Source organism: Dasypus novemcinctus, chromosome 9 (assembly GCF_030445035.2).
Source record: "Dasypus novemcinctus isolate mDasNov1 chromosome 9, mDasNov1.1.hap2, whole genome shotgun sequence".
NCBI classification, from domain to species: Eukaryota; Metazoa; Chordata; class Mammalia; order Cingulata; family Dasypodidae; genus Dasypus; species Dasypus novemcinctus.
Window position 1 is genome coordinate 100561819 of NC_080681.1, and position 22478 is coordinate 100584296.

Sequence of the window (22478 nt, forward strand, 5' to 3'; positions counted from 1 at the left end):
TGTAAACTACAATGTGAACTATAATCCATGCTGTGTAACAGTGTTCCAAAATATAATCATCAAATGCAATAAATGTACCACACTGATAAAGAAGTTGTTGATGTGAGAAAAGTGAGGGGTGGGGCATATGGGAACCTCCTATATTTTTTAATGTAATATTTTGTGTGATCTAGGTATCTTTTAAAAATAAATAAAAAATATATTTTTAAAAAAGAAGCTTGAGATTATATCAATGTTACATAAAAAATTTAAGGAACTTCTGAAAAGTAAAGTCTATTAAAAATACACTACAAAGAAAAAATATATAGGGGATTCCCATATACCCCTCCCACACTTTCCCCCATCAACAACATCTTTCATTAGTGTGGTACATTTGTTAAAATTGATGAACACATACTGAAACACTGCTAGTAACTATGGACTATAGTTTATATTATAGTTTACACTTTGCACTGCAAAATTTTAAAGGTTTTGACAAAATGTATAGTGGCCTGTATCTGTCATTGTAATATCATGCAGGACAATTCCAGTGTCCCCAAAATGCCCCCAAGTTACACTTATTCTTCCCTCTCCCTCCCCTCAGAACCTCTGGTGGCCACTGCCTTTATATCAATGATACAAGTTCTTCCATTGCTAGAACAATAATAAGTCTACTTTAGTTCATAGTTGCATATGCCCCTTATGTTTGTTCATTCTCCGGTCTTGAGGATTTGGGGGTGGTAACGCCCAACTCTATTTCTGATTGAGAGGGGGCCATATAATTTTTAGAATTCTCCATCCATGAGCTTTCTCTGATGTTAGCTTCTGACACTTTCATTGAGAAATTAAATCAACCATTACCGTTTTAATGTCCAAACTTACTCTTGTTCTGATTTTTAAAAAATAAACATGTGTACACTGTCTTTATTTTTTAAATGTACTACCTTCTCTTATCTGAGAATATTATGGTCTCTCTCTCTTTCCTTAGTTCCTTCTTACTATTTTTTTTTTAATGTTTGTCTTGTTGGAAGCTGTCTGTTCTTATTGAGTCAGGCCCTAAAGAGTTGGTTGAAAGTTCTTTGTACACAGACATAAATGGAGGGTAATTTTCATTGGTACTTCCAAATACCTTTGAGGAAACTCAGTTTCTCCGGAAAGGCCTCCAAACTCCTGCCTTTCATTGGAAATCCAGCTGCTGCCTTTGGAGTGTGGCGTTCACTAATCCCCATGTTCCATCTGGGACATAATCTCCACAATCCTGATGCATGATCTCTGGAAGTTTCTCCAGAGAGATTGCCTCCTATAGAACTTTACATGGCTCTTGACATTGTGGGGCAGAGATAGGAATTCCTTCCTTTAACCCTTGCTTTCAGCTTTCTCTCCAGCACCACGTCCCACTTTATCCTGCGCCTCCAGGGCTCTACAAGAAGTGTCCCAGATCTTGTTGGTACCTAGGCATGTTGATGTCACCTTCCTCTGTTCTGCTAAGGCATTAACACTCCTCCAGCCCATTTCTGCTTACGTACATAGTAGGTGGGGTTTCAGGCTTCTAATTCCACTGAGGATGGGATTTGTAGATTTATTTGTTTTGTCTTGTTATTTGGGGGTAAATTTCAAGAAAAGAGGGTCAGAAATGTTGTTACTCCACCATCTTAAAGCCGCAAGTCTGGATTATCTTTTAATGTACACAACTATTAATTCTGCCATTAGGGGAGTGGATGTGGCTCAAGCAGTTGAGCACCTGTTTCCTACATGGGAGGTCCTGCATCCTAAAAAAAACAAACTAAGAACAAAAACAAACAAACAACAAGCAAAACAAATGAAAAAACCAACTCAGGAGAGCCGATGTGGCTCATTAGTTGAGCGTCAGTTTCCCACATACAAGGTCCTGGGGTCTGTACCTGGCCCTGGTACCTCAAAAAAAAATTGCCATTAATGTTACTGAGGTTTAGAGAGAATAAATTCTTTGTCCTAGATCAGAGTTGGAAAGTGGATAAGTTGAGAACCCAGGTCTGGCCAAGGACAAAACCAATGCTCTTTGTCTTACTCTCTCCTGCCTCCCCTTCTGAGGTCAAGGGAAAGTAGAGTGCAGCCTGGGTCAATTCCTGTAAGTATACTTTGAGGAAGCTCTTCAGAGAAGAAAAGGGCTCCTGAATTTATGAGAATGCCCAGGTGATTATGTGCAGTTCCTGCACTGTTAATCAAGGATAGCAAAAAGAAATAAGTATGTTTTGGAATTGTTTTTCAGTGCATGTTTTTCTACCTTGTGTCCAAGGAAGACTATTCCTGTAAAAACTCCACCTGGAGTAGGACAGAGGAGTATGCAGTCCTTTTATGTTCATTCCTGAGAAACAGACTGAGATGTTCAGAAGTGAATGGATCACAGAAGGAAAGAAATAAGCCCTCAAGCTTATGATCCCTGGGGTCCCATGTTTAGATAGCAGCACCCCAAGAATTTCAATCCATGGTCTCTTTTCGGGTCCCGAGTAAACATTGAGTCTCATGGGGAAAATGGGCAGGAAATATTGTGCAGAACGATAAAAATAGACAGACACACCCATTTCAAAGCAGCTCATACTTTTATCATAAAATACAAACTTCCTAAATTTAAGTGTCTTACTTCTATGTTACCAACAACAACAAAAACAAAAATCACTCATGTTAGCTAAATACAGGTGCATATGTGGTCGAGCAAGTGGTATGAATGTGAGGGGCAGGGGTCGTGCTGTGTGTGAGGGGGGCTGTGTGTGCAAGTGTTGGTCAATAGATGCATCTGGTTTTGCTGTTTTCTGTCTATGACCTGGTCCGAACCTTGGCTTTCCAAACTTCATACCAAGCTTTTGCAGAATCCAGAATTCCAGAGCGCTTAGCCCTGATCCAAGGGTAAAGGGAGAAAGAGGGAGAAGAGGAGGAGATCTAAAAATTTATGCCATTCCCACTGGAGGAAAAATAGGGGCTGTTCATCAGGGGCCCACCAGACGTCGAGTTGAACCTGGAAGAGAGAGGGGAGGGCGCCATGGTGAAATTCCTACTGTTAGCAGTGATAGGAGGAGTAACAAATACTAATTTGGGGGCTGTCAAAGATTGTGAAGATCATGCCAGGTTTGGAGACTACAAGCTTTAACATAATAATAAAGAAAGCTTTGGCTCTGGGAAAATAAAATATTAAAATGATACAATTCAAGGAAAATAAAGAGCTTCTTGTGCCCACTTAGATCAGGGAAACCCAGGGAGTCTGTAAGGATTTTTTTCTTTGGGGCTAAGACTCTCTCTGAGTCCAGGACCACAGAGTAGGGGGCCCCTCTGGACCTGAGCACCTTACCTGTGTGCCTGTGACCACTCTACCTGCCATAGAGGACCAGGTGTGTTCCTTGGAAATTCCACAAATTAGGTCACTCAGGCCAGGCCCCTGATTAGATCTCAGAATCCCAACAATCCCAGGGCTCCTCCTCCCTTATCGTCACCAAGCTAAACCAGACACTTCATTTCAACACCAGTTCAATAAGTAGGCACTAGGGCATCACTGAGTGTCAGGGGTTTTTCTAGCCACTCTGAGAGGGCAGAACTGACAAGATTTATGCCTCACCCTCTAAGAGCAGAAATAGTTTTACTTTTTCTTCCTGGCACACTCTTATTCATCCTTCAGAATGAAGCCCTCTCCTCTGTGAAGCCTTCCCTGACCTCTTCAGATGGAATCAGTTACCCATGCTTCTGGGTTCCTACTGCAATTTCTTCAACCATCTGCTAGGATACTTTGAATGAATGGGAACAGGGCTCAATACAAACATAGTGGAGCAAATGGCTAGATTTAGCCTAATCCAAGGATTTTTAATCACTTTTCAGCTGGGCAGATGGGTATGGCAGAAGATACATTTATAGCACCCTCCATTGAATTGATGAAACCCAAAAACATGGGGAGGGAGGGGGGAAGGTAATGTAAAAAGCAATGGAGTCAAACCACCATGTTAATTTTGAATGCTCCAGTTGTTAACATTATCTGTCTCGCTGTAAGAATCCACAGACGAGCTAAGCTTTGGGTTAGATTTGATTCCCTTTCTCACTAAAATGAGTTCAATGAGGGCAGGGACCCTGTTTTTGGACTGCTCACCATTTTACACTCAGTTCCCAGCCCAGGAGGTAGGAAGTAGGTGCTTAATGCTTAATTAATGTCAATGATAACTCCATCTCTTTTTCTCTCTTTCAAAACACATGTTAGAATATAAATGATTGAAAGTGACGTTATTATAGAGACACCCTGTAATCCTCTCTGATGTATAAAATAAAGGCCATGACTGATACTTCAGTATATAATACTAATTACTCATGACACCTCATCTGATTACCACACCCAATTCTCTAGACACTCCAGGTTGACAACTTCTGATTGAATCAACTGCCAAGGGCCTGGTATGGGAAGGATATGCTCTAGACCTCTAGACTGAGGAAGAGGAGTAATCCATGTGGACTGGAAAAATCAAGGAGAGCTTCCTGAAGGAGGAGTTTGGGCTGCCCTTTAGAATGGTGACTATAAGTCCAGGTTTGCCTGCGAGAGTTGATCTGCTGGTATTTCTGGTGTAATTATTATTAATGCCCTTTTAACTCTCAAAATTAAAATTGTTTGGAATTGCATGGCTATCCTCCTCTAAGGGATGTGTGAAGATTGGCTTGGCAGAGGGAAGGGAGTGTTCTCCTCCTCCTTGCCAGAGAAAATGGAGGCCCCTTGTTCCTTGCTCTCCCACTTCAGTGTCGCCTCCCGAGTTTCTTTTTTCCTGACCCAGAGGAAGAGATGACTTTCCTTGTCTCCCAGACTAAACTCCACTTGGGTCCATGTATCCTCCCTGCCCAGAGCAGTCTTTGCTATGCCTTGGCCTTCCAGCCCATGCCCACCTGTGCTCCCTGCCTTCATCCTCTGTTGCCTGGGCTTTCTTCCCATGATCGGGGATTGTCTTCCTCCATTCTCCAGGAAACACTTTCCTCACTTGGCTTCCCACACAGTCACTCTCCTGCTTTTTCTCCCACTTTGCTATATGCTCCTTCTTAGCTCCTTTGTCAGTTTCTCCACACCTGTCCAACCTCTAAATGTTGAATATCTTAGTGCTCAGTCCTTGAACAGCTTCTCTTCTCTCTCTACACCCACCACCTGGATAGTCTTATTCCATCCAATGCCTTTCAAAAGCATCTCATGCTGATGACTTTGAAGATTATATAACCAGCCCCAGCCTCTCCCCTCACTTGCATGTTTGCTTGTCTGTCTCTTTAGTGCCTATTCCCCACTTACTCCAGTAGAGAAGTTCCATGAAGAAAGGAAAATCTTCATCTGTCTTGTTCACTTTAGTATCCCCAGTGCTTAGAACAGTTCTAGGCATGTAGACATGAGTGACTGAATTGTCCCTTTTGGGGACACAGGCTTCTACCCTTTGCCTCTTTTTTCTGACCTCGCTTTCCTCACCTTCCCAACCATCCTCTCAAGCAAACCCCCCCAAGACCTGGTCTAGCTCCTGCAGCAAGTCTCTTTTCCCTTGAGCCCAGAGTCACAGCATGGAATGTGGGACATTGCGGCCTGCAAGTAGTGTGTCTTGATCCCTTCACCCTCTTTCCCTCTGCCGTCACCCACAGACACTTGTAAGTACCTCCAGACTACATCCTCTTTAGGCTCCTGTTTCTCTCCCCAGTCAGCCCATCAATTCACTCCCTTGTGTACACATCTTTATTGGATCCCCAGGCCTGGCAGTCAAAGCCTTTGATAATCCAATCTCAGCCTCACCCTGTATTAGCCCTATATCCGCATCTTTTTCAGGGACAAATCTAAACTTCAACTAGATGCCTCTATTGCTCCAGCCTCTAGCTTGCCATGCAGGGCCCTTATACCGGTGGCCTCTTCCAACCACTGCTCCTTGGAACATCCCACCCTCAGCGCACCTATAGTCCCACCAGCAGGGAGCCTGCCTCTGTCCCTGGGGCCACTTTACCCACATCCCACCCACTGCTAGCTGTCTGAGGGAAGAACCATGCCCTGTGCATCGAGGGTGCTCCTCACAGCAAGCTTCCCAGGAACTAAATGAACTAACACAGTGTTTCCTGAGGGGTATTTGGTGAAACACACTGAGATGCGCTGTACAAAAAAAAGGAAAGAAGGGAGGACACAAAAGGGTTTGTATGATGTTCAAATAACACTATCGCTCACTCTCGAAAATTCTTGATGTGCCCTAAAAGAATTAAATGATCAGAGACTTCCTCGTCAGAAAAATCTGTTCATCTTTGCTTCACAACATATCTAACTATTGAAACACCTTTCTAGAATTTGTCCCTTTTAACAAGACATTTGGGGGAAATCCTAATTGAAAGGCTGAGAGTCTGAGGGGACCTAGTTGGTACATGGTGAAGGGACTATGATGAGGAGGTTGGGAGGGCAGGGAATTGATGTCAGAGTGGAGGGTTAGGGCCTGATCCTAGAACTGACTTACTCAAACTGGGGCACACATTCCCCAGGCGTGCTGGGACATGCGAATTCACAGGAATGACAGAGCACTGCCTCTTGCAGCATCAATATTAGTTGAAAATTTGGTGGGTGGAGATGAGCAGCTATTTGTTGTTATATTAAAGCAAACACAAATTTATTACTGAACAGCATGCAAAATGTGTGTGGACTTTTCAACTAAAATGCTGAGTGTGTGCTGGCTGTTTGCTGCTAAGCCTCAGAGTGTTCCAAGAAATATGAGCCCCTCTCCTCCACTATTTGGGGGTACTTTGGTGGAAAAGTGTGAGCAGCCCTGATAAGCAGTTGAAGGCCCTTCAGCAGGGCCTGTCAGGAAGGCAATGGAACATTTGGGAGATTAACCTGGCAAGGAGCTCAGGGTACAGGAGGGGGGCTCTAAGAAGATTACCTGGCTGTTCTTGTAAACCAAGCAAAGGGGAAAGGCAAATGCATCCTGCTCCACTCCACCCTCTGCCACCTCCTATAGCCATCTCTGCTGTGGTACGATGGTGCGGTGGCATTTCTCCATCCAGGCTGTAGGGCCCTAGCACCCGCCAAGGCCCCACGGCTTGTTTCCATACCAGGTTCCTCCAGGAACCCACACAACTCCCAGGCACAAGCACAGGCCCCTCCCTCCCCTCCCCACAGCCAAGGAACACACATAGCAAGAAAGCACCGATGAAGCCCACTGCACGCTCCCCCCACCCCCACCCCGGCAGCTTTCTGGGCATGGTTGGCTCCCAGCCCAGGCCAAGGACTTACCCATATGCCTGGGAGAAGAGGTACTGCGGCCCATCTCCTGCCATAGGGGAAGGGTCTCGGGGGTTGGTGGACAACTTTGGAGGGGTCCTCTGAGGGTATGGATAGTTGGGTTGGACAAAGGGTATGTAGCTCAGCAAGGGGGTGTAGGAAGAGCGGAAAATCTGCTGTCCCATCTGCTGTGGGTTGTACGGTGTCACCTGCAGTTCAGAGAGGAGAGAGGGGTGAGACCCAGCAGAGCCCAGGGCTTCTGAAACATCACCCTTCCCCAGCCCCAGATTTAATCCCAGTCCCCACCCCTCAGTCACTGTGGGGTACACAGAAGGCAATGTGTTGGAATAGAAAAAGCACAGGTTTCAATGTCTGGATGTGAGACTCACTTTCCTTATCTGTAAAATGGGCAAACACTACATACACTGGGTGGTGGCTTGAGTGAGTTGATATGAGACTGGCACATAATAAACAGCAAGTGAAAATTTCCATTACCTTCCCTATTCTCCTGCTTTATCTTTACCTTTGTCAATAGCCACCCCCAAAAGCCTTTAGCTCATTTTTAGGGATTTTACCATCTCCCCAGAGCTGTTGAGGTTTTCACAGCTGTCTTCTCTCTCAGGATCTCAAGAGATTCCAAGTCCAAGCTAACACTGCCCCGTGAAGATCTCCTGAGATGAGGGAATTGTTCTAGATCTGTGCTGACCAAGTCAACAGCCACCAGCTACACGTGACTATTAAGCACTTGTAATGTGGTTAGTGCAACTGAGGCAGTTAACGAATTTTACTTTAAATTTAAACAACATGGCTACTGGCTACCATATTGAATGGTGTGGATCTGGGAGAAAGGACAAAAAGCTGCAATGGAGTTCAGCTCAAACCCTAGACAAAAATAGAAATTCAGTGGTGTTTCTGAGACTGTTGAGCTCAAACTCCCACTGGGATTTGGGAGACCTCCCGCCATCCTCCTGACAAGGCCAGGGCCTCTTCTGCCTTATTCACTGATCTATCCCGAGCCTTAGGGCAGTGTCTGGCACACAGGAGCTGCTCAATAGTCATATGTTAAATGAATGAATGCAAGAGAAAGAGAGAAAAAGGAAAAGAGGGGGCAGGGTACAGACCATTAAGCATCTATTTGATTACCTAGAAAGACAGGGAACTCATTACATTATGAGCACTATATTCTACTACCAGCAGCTTCAAATGTCAGAAAACCCTTCCTAATATGGAGTTGACATTTATTCCCATGTGTTGAGGGCAGTTTCAGTCAAAATTGAGGAAGGTTCTGTATTCCCATGCTATACCTAGCCAAGCTGACACCTGAACTTAACATCACACCCTCTTAATAGCAGGAACCTGGGGCCAAAGTTTCTCAGGTATTAAGCATTGGGACAGCCTTCTCTCACTCTGTATGTCCTTATCTGTAACAATAACAGTATGGGGTTTTTATTGAGTGCTTAGGGTATGCCAGGCCCTTCAAGGACATTCTGTCATTTAAACTTCAGACAACTCTGTGAGGTAGGACTATCATTATTCCCATTCTACGGATGAGGAAACTGAGGTTCAGAGGAATGGAGCAACCTGCTTATTAACTGTTTAAGGGTGGCCGTCAGAGCCCAATGCTGTGAGCCCAGAGCTTGAACTGGCAGCACCTCCCAGCCATGCACCCTCCAAAGTCTGCACTCCCCTCTGGTCCTTTCCACTTTCTTCTAATGGGCATGGATGAGCTGGTGAGCCTGAGCATGGGCACCCAAGCTCTGGGATGATGAGCTAAATGCCAGAAAGCACTTGGGCTCACAGAGGCGACCCAGGAAGGCCTTCTACCAGAACAGACCCCTGGGGGCCAGCGTGACCAGCAGATTCTGCTTCCAGAAAATAGCCCAGTAGTGAGAGGGGTCTGAACCTGGCAGGGATGGAAATGTAAGAGAAGACATAGGTCCCAGAGCTTATATAAGCTCTGCTCAAAAATATACCCCTAATTTCATAAAATGAACAGTCAAACCACAAAACAGAGCTTTGTATACTGATCTGGAACCTTCTCCCAAGATACACTCTTGACATATGCAATGAGAGACCACTGTGCCCAAAAAGTCACCATTCATATAAAAACATTTGTTTAAATAGATATCACTAGAAGGAATAGAAGAAACCATTCACAGTGATTGCTTCTTTGTTTTCGTTTTCACCGTATTCTTCTGTTGCTTTTTTCAGATATATGCACTCCAATAGAATTGTCTAAGCATGTGCTCTTTGGAGCTCAGGGAACAGTGTCACTGCTCAAGGGAGGCCACAACGTGGCTGCATCTCCACGAGCCAGGCTGTCTTTCATCTTTACTTCATCTCAGGGTGCAAAGGGTTTCTACCGCTGAAAAAACAGCCCCTACTCAGGAAATAAAGGAACCCATCCCCCTGAGCCCTTCCTACCCTCTGGGACCAAGAGGAGCACGTTAACATCCTACAGATCAAATGTACAGTTTGTACAGAAAGGGTGAGGCTCCCTGGGGAGACGCGGGAGGCAGCGTCTGTGAGCTGGGTTCCGCGCGTGTCCACCCTCCTGTGCGTGTGGGTTCAGGGCCAGCCTGTGAATGCAGCAAGTTGGTTCTTAATACCCTCCAGGCCTCCATCCTAAGACCCTCTCCCCACACCCCCATCCCTGCCCCAAGAAACTCAGTATCTCCAAATGTGCTTCCGTGCGTGCTTGCGTGTCTCTGTGCCCGAGCAAGCACGGGCAGCTTGGTGGCATGTGTGTAGCTGCGTGTTTATTTGTATCTGTCTGTGTGAGAGGAAGTGTTTGTACTTTTTTGTCTTTGCAGCTTTATTTTGATACTGCAGTTCTGTGTATCTGTGTACAGGCGGCGGTAAGCATGGAGTTTGGGAGATGAGCCCTGAAGCCAGGCTGCCCCAGGACAGACCTCAGTTCTTCCACAGTATCACTGTCCAGCAGGCATTTACCCCCCCACACACCACCTACCCATGAGAGAAGGGATGTCAGATTTAGTAAATACAAATACAGGGATTTGAATTTCATATAAACAATGAACAAATTTTTAGTGTAAGTATGTTCCATGCAAAGTAAACTAAACAAATACTTAAAGGTATTTGTTGTTCATCTGAAATTCAAATTTAACTGGCTGCCCTATATTTTAACTGGCAGCCCTACATGGGAGCAATTTAACTCCCCCACCCCACTGGCGCTGGGCTAAGCCCTGCGATTTGCTTTGGCTAATGAAACATGGGTGGTAGTTAGAGTGCACCAGTTCTGAGCTGAGGTTTTAAGAGGTATTTTTGTGTTTTTACTTGGTCCTCTCATGCTTCTGCCACCCACCATGCAAGGAGCAAGAACTGCTGTACCTTCAGCCGGGGCCCCAGAAAGAGGGACACATGGAGCAGCCTGAACCCAGGCCACAGCCCAGCCGAGCCCAGGGCCTGCAGCCAACCCCAGACCTGTGAGCCAGAAATAAATGTTTACAGCTGAAAGCCCCTGAGATGTGGAGGTTGGTTGATGCTACAGCAAAAGACGTTGACCTTCTGACCTTGGGAAAGGTACCAAATGTCTCTGCCTCAAGTTTCCTCATCTGTGCAATGGGAATGATAGCAGTGATTCACAGGGTGGCTGTGAGAGTTAAATTGGTGAAAGCTGGTGAAGCCTTTGGAGGAGTGTGTGACACAATAAGGGCTCCATAAGGGGCAGCTGTTAGCATCAGTGACTCCAATCACATGTTGCTAAGTGTATCTCTTCTCTGGGGCCAAAGCTGAGGCAGAAAGTATGGTTGGTGACGAGCTGGACAAAGATGGGGAGCTGGGACAGAGGTGGGGTGTCATCTACTCACCTGTCGGGAGTAACACCCCAGCTGGGGGTGCAGGGCCTGCTGATAGGGCATCCTGGCTGTTCTTTGTGGGTACAGGCCCTGGGGAGAGAAGGGAGAGGCTGAGGGCCATGGCACCAAGACCGCCCAGTGAGAGCACAGCAGCTTCGTGCTCAGCAGTGATACATGTTCCTGGATCACCAGACGTGCCCGAGTCTATCCCACCACTCTGCTGTCCAGACCCATGGCCTGTCTCAGGCTGGCTGGAGTCAGGCCTGGGCAAGCACAATTCACAATACAGATAAGCCCTCTTGGGCAGGCCCTTTTTGGCAGGTCATTAAGACAAGAGCTTCAGGCGCTGGCCTCCTCTTAAATCCCAGATCTGTCCTTTTGTGGCTGTGTGACCTTGGGCAAGCCACTTCACCTCTCTGAGCCTCTTTTTCCCCGCCTATAAAGCTACACATGGTGAAGCCTGAGAAGGTACCCCAAGTTGTCTTTGTTGCTGTCTACACACCTTTTTCTAAGTTCCTTTCCCCAAACCCCATTCCCACTTGAAGTCATCTGTGTGTGTGCACCTGCGTTTAAGTATATCTGCGTGCGTGCTTACATTTGTGTCTTTGCAGCTGTGTTTCTGGGTATGCATGTGCCACTCTGACCCCAGTGGTATCCACTCGGGTTTGTACTGCTGTGTGTGCCCATGCACATGCCTGTCTGTGCCTCATGGTGAGGGCTGGTGCAGGGTAATGCATAGCTTCAGACAGTGCCCAGTGCATAGCAAGGACATGGTAAATGTTAGGTCTTTTTATCATCTCTCACTGCCCCTTCCCTTGAAGAAGCTCTCTGGCAGCTTAGCCAAATGGAAAGTGAAAATTTTATTCACAATTATGTCCAGGAGGGCACAGGAGCATCCAGGTGCACATGTGCATGCACACAAGGTGAGCACAGCAGAACTGCATTTCTGTCACTGTGGGTGGGGTCAGCCCAAGATTCCTCCAGCCTCAGACTCTGCTTCTACCTGCCAATACAGAGTGACCTCCCAAGAAGTGGCTCAATGCCCCAGAGGATTTTGTACCCCAAAACGCTGCTTTCCTTCCCGTGCTCAGCTTGTGCCAACTGTCAAAATGTTGATGGCTGCGGCCATGCCCTTGATGACTCCCTCACAACCCTGTTCCTCATAAAAGGCTCTGGAATCCCTGACATGGAGTCCTCAGGGATATCTCCCAGCTCTGCTAGTCCCACCATCATCTTCCAGGTTCCCAAGGCACACATGCTTTCAGGGTCCCTCCCTGCTCTCTGCTCCATGCACTCTTCAGATGTTCCTATGCTCTGGCCGCTCCCACTCCACCAAGACACCTACACCTGAACCCAGGACATTTACTCCTCTGTACTCCAAGCCCTGCAGCCCAGGGCAGCCTCACTCACCACTATTACTGCAGCGTGGCCCTGAGCCTGGCCTTGGCCTGAACCTGGGCAGAGCAGTCAGGCAGGTGGGTTGCTTGCCAGTTTCCAGCCTTCCATTGGAGCTCAAGGCCACTCTGCCGGTGGCAAGTGTCTTTCCCCTGTTTCATCTTCTCCCATCTTTCTCTCCTCACCCTCATGACTACTGCACTTTGTCTTTCACAGCCAACTTCCCAGACCCAAAGAGAAACAGTCCTCCTTCAACCCCACATCTTCCGGATCCTGCCCTTAGGATCTTTGAAGACAAGCAGCTGCCCACCCCTGCTCAGCCCTGAGGCAGATTTCCAGGAGATGGTATTATATCCATCAATATGAGCAACCCTGCATGACTGTAAGAATATTTCTGATTAGAATTGCAATTTTGTAAAATCACAAGCAAGGGTAAATAAGCATTAATTTTTCTTTGCTTATGGTCACAGCCGCTTGCCACACCCCTTCACCCTTAACTGCGAACACAATTCTTCTAGGTCGAGCAGCCCAGTAGCCTCGGAAGCACCTCAATGTTGGGGACTTTGTCTTCCACATCTCTGTGCCCTCCATGGAAGACTGCATTTGAGGCCTCATCTTTATCCCTGATATCAAGCAGAAAGAGACTAGAACACGTTGCTCCCATGTCTCCTCGTCTCCTCAACCTAGTCTGCAGAGGTCCTTGACGCCATTCCTTAGGAATCTTATAATAAAGGCCAACAGCTGTATCATACTTCATAGTTTACAAAGTCCTTTCAATCCACCAGCTCACTTAATCCTTACAGCTGATTCAAGTACATACTGCTGCTGCTCTGATTATCATTGGTCCATTTTCCAAATGAGGAAACCAAGGCTCAGAGCATTTAACTAACCTGCCCAAGGCCACCCAGCTTGAAATCAGCAGAATTCCTCTAAACCCAAGCCTACGAATTCCAAACCCTGCCTTCTTTCTAGTCTGTCAGCCCCTTAGTCAGCTGCCTTGAGGCTGAATGGCGTCATGACATCATGAGAAGGTGGGAGGAGGTAAGTTATGTTGTCCTTTGCTACCACCTGGGAGGATCCACTCCTTTTACAGCAGAGTTTAGCTGGGCCTGCTCAGAAGACCCCATGGGCCATAGCAGCTGGAACCCCAACCACTTATGCCGAGGGCCCGGGGACACTCAGAGCCACCCCTGAGATGTGACCACTGGCATCTCTGAAGACAGAGGACTTTCATGCTCAGAAATGGCTATAGCCATATCTTATCCACTCCAAAAAGGTCAAGTCAGGAGAAAACCACATTACAAAGAAATATTATCTCCTCTTTATAAAATAAATCACTGAAAATCAGCCTTCCATGGTGAACTCTGTGAGTCTACTGGAGAGTAACTCTACTTTAAATAAAATGATACAATTGTTTCTCTTTCAGAGCAGGGTTGTGCACAGCGTGTCCACTGCTGGTGTTGATTTATTCCTTGTTTACACTGGACACCCAGTTTCTTAGTCATCTTTGAATTCCACAATGAATGTCTCGCCAGGGTAAGTATAGGGTTTTTTAAAATTACTCTAGTGAATGAGTCAATAAAATGGGTAAATCAATGAGCAGGTGGTGAGTGAAAAAGCAAGCACAAAAATGCAAGTGAAGAGGAGTACTGCTGACCGAGCCAGAGAATCAGTGAGTGCGTAGATGGATATTCCTCTTAAGATCTGTGTAAGGATAACATATCACAAATGGGAAATTTCCCCTTAGATGGGGTTTCCTTACTACCTCTCACCTCAATGGGGGGACAGGACACTTTCTACCCCTCGGGGGGAGGAGAAGAAGGTGGGCACTTGTCCTCTTTAGCAAACAAAAAGACTTGAGAACAAAATGTTGGTGGAGAGACACTGGCTAAATTCCTTTAGCTTCCATTTAAGATTGAGGGGTTAAATCTGGGGACCAGGTCTGAGTGTCTTTAAATGGAGCAGAGAAGATTTGCCTTCCACATGGGAAAGCTAAGCCTTAAAATTGTCTGCTCTGCTGTAAAGGAGCAAATGAGTGGGGGAGGGAAAGGGCATGGAGGTAGGCCAAGCCAATGCAGTGGTCAGGCACAAAGCTCCATGTCCCCTCTCCGGGCTTTGCTGGACCAGGCTGGGGTGGGGATTTCCTGAGGACCTGGGCCCACTCTTCCCCATCCACCCACAGGCCATCCTAGAAAAGAGCAGGAGAGGAAGAGAGGACTGACGTGGAGCATCTTTCCTGGACAAACGAGCATTACCTAAAGGGACTATGTAAGTTACTTGATTGGACTAGGGTTTAAACCAGAGTAGACATTTATTTAATTTCTCCCTTCTTCTACCCAGTGGGTGGCAGCTCCTAAGGGATATTAAGTTAAATAAACAAAGAAACTACATTTTCCCTGCATAAATCAGTTCATGGAGTGAAATTTTCAAGCCCACTGCAGGTGTTTCATCATCCCCCTGTGTCTGGGCACTAAATTCCTCTTAGTTCTGAACCCAGCACCAAGAACACGTGCCAAGCTGCCTTAGCCAGTACAAACTGACACTGTTCAAATGTGGTGAAATAAGGTGGCGATATAATTTATTATCCAAACTAGGACACTTGAGAGTGAAAGAGGAGGCTATTGATAATTATGCTGGGACAAAGACCTAAACTGGGACTGTTCCAAGAAATCTAGGATATATGGTCCTCCAACTTTTAAAGAAGTCACAGGAGGCAGGTGGGAAACAAGGACTGTGGCATTGTCAAATGCTGGGAACCAAAGAGAAATTCTGTACAAAGCGTTTAACCAGCCAAACTAGCAAAGCAGCTCTGGAATATCCAGGATAGAGTGAACTGGAACTCAGGCAATGGGAAATTAGAAACACAGGTGTATATATGTGCAGTGTATGCAGATGTACATAGAGATGTGTGTGTAGCTCAAGTGGTCAGTGCGATATGACCAAAATGGAGAAAATAATTGACACATGGATAGGTCTCTCCTGTAGCTCCAATGAAGTCTCTCAAGTATAGAAATGAAGTCGAAGGGGAGTCTAATGGCTCTTCGTGAAATAGGCTCCTTAGAAGCCACACTCCCTAATGGTGGGAACCCACCTGAATGACACATGGAAAGCCAGGCCCCGCCCAACTCACTCACCTGATACTGCGGAAATGTGGAGTGATTTGTGAACACCGGTGGAGGCGGGTAGTTGAGGTTGAGCCAGAGTGGCTGATTCAGGGTTGCTGAGGTTAAGGTCGTGGCAAAGCGTGGGGTGAAAACGTTCCCTGTGTACTTGGGGTTGTTCTTATCGGCAGCAGTCACAGGAGGGTTCACTGCAAGTCACAGGAGAGGTGGAGCATTTCAGGGACTGAGGCAGGGAGAGGCCAGCAACCCTTCAGCACCACAGCTACCCCAGGAACTAACAAGGCCAGAGGTGGGTTTCTTGCAGCCATACGAGAGTTCTTCGGAATTCTGGTGAATTTCCAACTACAGGAAAACATCATTACTTCCCACCTGGCCAATTTGGAATGCAGGACAGTCCCAGCAAGGTCTGGCCTGGAGCTTCTCTTTCCATCATTCACTAGTAAAGGAGGCAGTTTAGCAAAGGAATATAAAAGAGTAGATTCCAAGAGCTATATTTCACCTACTTACAAAACCAAATTCTTTCAAGAGCTTTAGAAAAATCCAGCGCTATACAAACAATTGCTATGCCTTTGGAATTCATACATATCAAATTATTAAAGCAGGCCCCCTAAGGACATGCACTTGGCAACACAGCAAATCTTGCACAAGTCGTTGTATCTATGTGGGAACAATTTTTTAAAGTCATCTTTTAAAACATTATAAAATTCAGATTGGCATGACCAAAATTATTCTGAATGAGTGAGGTTTTTTTTAAGTTGTTTCAGGATATGAACCATGGATTTTCTTAACCTATAAGATGTCCTATGGATTTATAGAACCAGAGAAGTCCTCAGTTTCCCCTTTATTGGTATCTGTTTTTAGGAAAGTTTTGACTGAAACAGGCACTTGAAGGAAGGCAAGGTGGAGAAAACAGGGTCATAAGTAATCTCTGTAAACATAATCTAAAACAGGGATGACTGTGGGAAGATGGCAGAGTGGGAATCCCAGGAAACAGTCCCTCCACCAAAACAACCACTGAACTGGCAGGAATGGTGTGAACTAACTATTTTGAAACTCTGGAGTCTAGAGGAATACTGTGCAGCATTCAGAGAAAAGCCAAACAGAGGCTGGTAAGATGCAGTAAATATAAGTGAGTTTCAGCCTCTACAGCAACCCCCATCCCCATCCTCCACCCATGTGGCAGGAAGCAGCGGGGACCGCAACCCAGCTTGCTGGTGCCAGAGTGGGCCACAAGGACCTAGAGCTCCAAACCCTGGAAGAGTGTCACATCTGATCACTGACCACTGCTTTTGGTCAGTTATTTCAGATTGCTGGGGGGCTGGCTCTGAGGGTGGCCATTGTTTCAAACCCCCTCAGGCAAAATTAACAGAAGAGTCTTAAAGAGGCAGTATCTTTTTTTTCTTCTTCCTCTTTTCTCTTTACATTCCCCATTTGAGAGCAAAAACTGTTTGGAAAAGTCACAGATTGATGCCTCTATCCCTCAATAAGACACACACACACAAAAAAAGACAACAACAAAACACTTGCAATTCCAGAGGAGTAGGAGAACCATATTTCCAGAATTATAACAACCTAATACTAAGGATGTCCAGTTCTCAACAAAAAAATTATAAAACAAGCAAAGAAACAGGAAGGTATTGCCCATTCACAGGAAAGAATTTGACAGAAACCATATCTGATGAAGCTTATACTCAGAATTATTACTCAAAGACTTAAAAGCAACTGTCTTAAATATGTCCAATGAGCTAAAGAAAGCCATACACAAAGAATTAAAAGAAATTAGGAAAACAATGTCTTAACAAAATAAATTGAAATTATATATATATAAAAAAAAGAACCAATCAGTAATTGAAGTGAACTATCCATCCCATGGATTTAACAGCAGATTTGAACAGGCAGAGACAGGTATAAGTGAATTTATCAATACAAGATGACTGAAATTATTCAATGTGAGAAAAAGAAAAAACAATGAAGAAAAATAAACAGCCTGAGGGACCTGTGGGACACCATCAGGCATATCAACATACACATCATTGGAGTCCCAGAAGGAAAAGAGAGAGAGAAAGGGGCTGAAAAAGTATTTGAAGAGATAATCACTGAAAACTACCCAAAACTGATGAAAGATACACGCGCGCACACACACACACACACACGCAGGAATCTTGATGAACTCAAAGCAGATAGACTCTCGAGGTCCACATCAAAACGCATTATAAAAAATATACATAAAAAACAAAACAAAACAAAAACGCATTATAGTGAGACTGTCAAACACTAAAGACAAAAAGAAGGTTTTGAAAGCAGCAAGAGAGAAGCAACTTGTCCCATATGAGGGATCCCCAATAAGATTAACAATGGATTTCTCATCAGAAACCATGAAGGCCAGAAGAAAGGGGGATGATATATTTATAAGTCCTTAAGTGAAAAAAAAACTGTCAACCAAGATCTGTATCTGGCTAAATCAGCTTTCAAAAGTGAAGGAGAGGGAAACAGACTTGGCCCAATGGATAGGGCGTCCACCTACCACATGGGAGGTCCAAGGTTCAAACCCTGGACCTCCTTGACCCGTGTGGAGCTGGCCCATGCACAGTGCTGATGCACGTGGGGAATGCCATGCCATAGAGGCGCCCCACGGGCAGGAAGTGCGCCCCGTAGGGAGAGCCGCCCAGCGCGAAAGAAAGCGCAGCCTGCCCAGGAATGGTGCCGCCCACACGGAGAGCTGACACAACAAGATGATGCAACAAAAAGAAACACAGATTCCCATGCCGCTGACAACAGAGGCAGAGAAGGAAGACACAGGGAATGGAGCAGAGAGCAGACAACCGGGGTGGAGGGGGGAGAAGAGGAGAGAAATAAATAAATAAATAAATAAATAAATCTTTCAAAAAAAAAAAGAAAAGTGAAGGAGAGGGAAACAGACTTGGCCCAATGGATAGGGCATCTGCCTACCACATGGGAGGTCCAAGGTTCAAACCCTGGGCCTCCTTGACCAGTGTGGAGCTACTCCAAGTGCAGTGCTGAGGCACGCAAGGAGTGCTGTGCCACGCAGAGGTGTCCCCAGCACGAAAGAAAGTGTAGCCTGTCCAAGAATGGCACTGCACACCCGGAGAGCTGACACAGCAAGATGACACAACAAAAAGAAACACAGATTCCTGGTGCCACTGATAAGGATAGAAGCAGTCACAGAAGAACACACGGTGAATGGACACAGAGAGCAGACAACTGGGGAGAGGGAGGGAAGGGGAGAGAAATAAATAAATAAATCTTTTTAAAAATTTTAATAAAAAGAAATTAAGACATTTACAGATAAACAGAACAGAAAGAATTCATTACCAGAAGATGTATCATACCCAAAATGCTAAATGGAGTCCTTCAGGCTGAAATAAAAGGACACTAGACAGTAACTTGAAGCCATAAAAAGAAATAAAAAACATTGGTAAAGGTAATTACATAGGTAAATATAAAGTCCTTAATTATTGTACTTTTGGCTTGTAACTGCTTTTCCACCCATATGACTTAAAAATGCAAAGGCATAAAATAACACTTAAAATCAATGTTAATGGGTATATAATGCATAAAGTTATAATCGAGATAATGACAATATAAAGGGGAAGAGAAGGTGATATGTAGGAGTAGAGATTATTCTTACTACTGAAACTAGGTTAGTATTAGTTGAACTGGGTTATTATTAGTTTAAGATGTTAATTGTAATTACAAAGGTAACCAGTCACTAAGAAAATAACTAACTAATATAGAGAAAAGGAAAAAAGAAGGGGGAAAATAGTACACCAAGAAAATGCAGCTAGGCCCATGCACAGTGCTGATGCGCACAAGGAGTGCCATGTCACACAGGGGTGTCCCCCACGTAGGGGAGCCCCATGCACAAGGAGTGCGCCCTGTAAGGAGAGCCGCCCAGCGCAAAAGAAAGTGCAGCCTGCCCAGGAATGGCCCCGCACACACGGAGAACTGACACAACAAGATGACGCAACAAAAAGAGACACAGATTCCCATGCCGCTGACAACAACAGAAGCGGACAAAGAAGATGCAGCAAACAGACACAGAGAACAGACAACCGGGCCAGGGAGGGGAAAGGAGAGAGAGAGAGAAAAAAAGTGGTAAGGTTGTGGGGAAACATAGGAAAAATACAATAAAAAAAAAAGAAATGAACTAAGTTGGTATATTTTGACTCAAATCATGAAACAGGGAAGCGGACTTGGCCCAGTGGATAGGGTGTCCGTCTACCACATGGGAGGTCCGCGGTTCAAACCCCAGGCCTCCTTGACCCGTGTGGAGCTGGCCCATGCGCAGTGCTGATGCGCGCAAGGAGTGCCATGCCATGCAGGGGTGTCCCCCGTGTAGGGGAGCCCCAAGCGCAAGGAGTGCGCCTCGTAAGGAGAGCTGCCCAATGCCAAGGAAAGTGCAGCCTGCCCAGGAATGGTGCCACACACAGAGAGAGCTGACACAAGATGACGCAACAAAAAGAAACACAGATTCCCGTGCTGCTGATAAGGATAGAAGTGGTCACAGAAGAAAACACAGGGAATGAACACAGAGAGCAGACAACAGGGGTGGGGGGTGGGGAGAAATAAATAAAAAATAAATCTTAAAAAAAAAAAAAAGACTTAGAAAAAAAAATCATGAAACAATATTTTGTTTTTTAAGTGTTGTTTTGTTATGCCATAACAAAAATTTCAATAATTATTGAAAATAATAAAAGAGAATATTTTTCTTTGTGATAGATTAAAGATAGTATAAGGTAATTTTGATTGAATAACTTTTATATCATTCAATTGGAAATACAGCTATTTTAAGATGTGGTACATTGATGTTAATAAATGATGTAGGTCAGAAAAAAAAAATGCAGCTAAATACAAAAAAGGCCATAATATACTAACTGAGGGGCGCCAAAATACAAGACATACAGAAAACAAATATCTAAATGATAGAAGTAAAACATTCCTCCTCAGTAATTACCTTAAGTGCCAAAGATTAAATCCCTTTATTAAAAGGCAGAGATTGGCAGATTGTATGAAAAAGCAGTATCTATTTACATATAGGCTGTCTATAAGAGACTCACTTTAGGTACAAAGATAAAAAGAGGTTCAAAGTAAAGGAAAAAGATATTTGATGTGAACAGCAATCAAAACAGAGCCCAAGTAACTATATTATCATCAGACAAAATAGAATTTAAGTAAAAAAATTTACAAGAGACCAAAAAGTACTATATATTGATAAGTTTCACTCAAGCAAGATGATATATCAATTATAAACATTAAGTGCACCTCACAACAGAACCCCAAAATAAATGAAGCAAAAACTGAACAGAAGTGAAGGGAGAAATAGATAGTTATACAATAATAGTTGGACACTCCAGTACATGACTTTCAATAATTGATAGAACACTTCAACAAAAGAACAAGGAAATAGAGGACTTGAATAACACTATTAACCTATTAGAGCTAATGGACAGATATAAAACATTCCATCTAACAAGAGCAGAATAAATACTCTTCTCAAGTTCACATGAAACATTTTCTAAGATAGAACATATGTTAGAACACAAATAAAGTCTTAATAATTCTCTAATATTGAAATCATACAAAGAATCTTTTGGACAACATGGAATAAAGCTAGAAATTAATATCAGAAGAAACCCTGGAAATTTTTTAAATATGTGGAAATTAAACAACACACTATTAAGAAAACAATGAGTCAAAGAATAAATCACAAGAGAAATTCAGGATATGAATGAAAACAAAAACAGAACATATCAAAATTTATAAGATATAGTGGAAGCAGTGCTCAGAGGGAAATTTCTATCTCTAAATGCCTACACTGAAAAAGAAATATCTCAAATCAATAACCTAACTTCACATCTAAAGAAACTAAAACAAGAAGAACAAACTAAACCCAAAGCCAGTAGAAGGAAGGAAACACTAAAGATTTCAGGGGTTCTTAACCATTTTTGTTCCATGGACAACTGCCAATCATGTGAAAACTTACTAAGTCTGCATTATACTGTGAATTATTTAATAAGTATATCACACCCACACCATCATGTTGCCACAAGAATGTCTTTTTAAGATTTCAGTTCAGGTTCACAGACCCCTTGTTAAGAACAATCAAAAGTTGTTTTTATTTTAAAAAGATCAATAAAACTGAAAACTTCAGCCAGACTGACAGAGAAAAAGAGATAGGAGAAATGAATAACTAAAATCAGGAATGAAAGTGGGGATATTAGTGATGACTTTAAGAAATAAAAAGGATTATAAGAGGGTACTATGAACAATTATATGCCAAAAAAAATTGGAAAACCTAGATGAAATGGATAAATTCCTAGAAACATACAAATTACCTAATCTGATACAAGAATAAATAGAAAATCCTAATGGACCTATGACAAGTGAAAAATTGAAGCAGTAATTTAAAAACTACCAACAAGGGAAAGTCCAGAACTGGATGGATCCACTGCTGAGTTCTAGCAAACTCAGACTTATCACCAATCCTTCCCAAACACTTGCAAAAATTAGAAGAGGAGGGATTACTTCCTAACTAATTCTATGAAGTCTCTATTACTCTGAGACCAGAGCCAGATAAAGAAAGCACTAGAAAAGGAAATTATAGACAAACATCCCTTATGAATATAGATGCAAAAATCCTTAACAAAATACAGAAAACTGAATCCAACAGTATATTAAAAGGATGATACATCTTGACGATTCCCGGAATGCAGGGACGGTTCAATATAAAAAAATCAATGTACTATACCACATTAATAGAATGAAGGCAAAAAAAAGTGTGATCATCTCAATTGACACAGAATAGGGATTTGACAAAATTCAACATCCTTTTATGATAAAAACACTCAGAAAACTAAGAATAGAAGGGAAGTTTCTCAAAATGATAAAGGATATTTATGAAAATTCCATAGCATAAAT

General features: G+C 44.0%; 1 protein-coding gene across 2 annotated transcripts in view; it reads right to left on the bottom strand.

The window, feature by feature from the left end:
• Positions 1 to 2539: 2539 nt before the first annotated feature.
• C9H1orf94 (chromosome 9 C1orf94 homolog) overlaps positions 2540 to 22478 on the bottom strand; it is a 46872-nt gene continuing 26933 nt past the window's right edge. For both annotated transcript variants that reach the window (XM_058304821.2, XM_004460488.3), the window contains 4 exons: positions 15552 to 15727; positions 11035 to 11112; positions 7217 to 7413; positions 2540 to 2971 (listed from right to left, as the gene is read on the bottom strand). In XM_058304821.2, the coding sequence (XP_058160804.1) occupies positions 2896 to 2971; positions 7217 to 7413; positions 11035 to 11112; positions 15552 to 15727 (527 nt within the window). In that variant the 3' untranslated portion in view covers positions 2540 to 2895. The remainder of the gene's footprint in view (positions 2972 to 7216; positions 7414 to 11034; positions 11113 to 15551; positions 15728 to 22478) is intronic.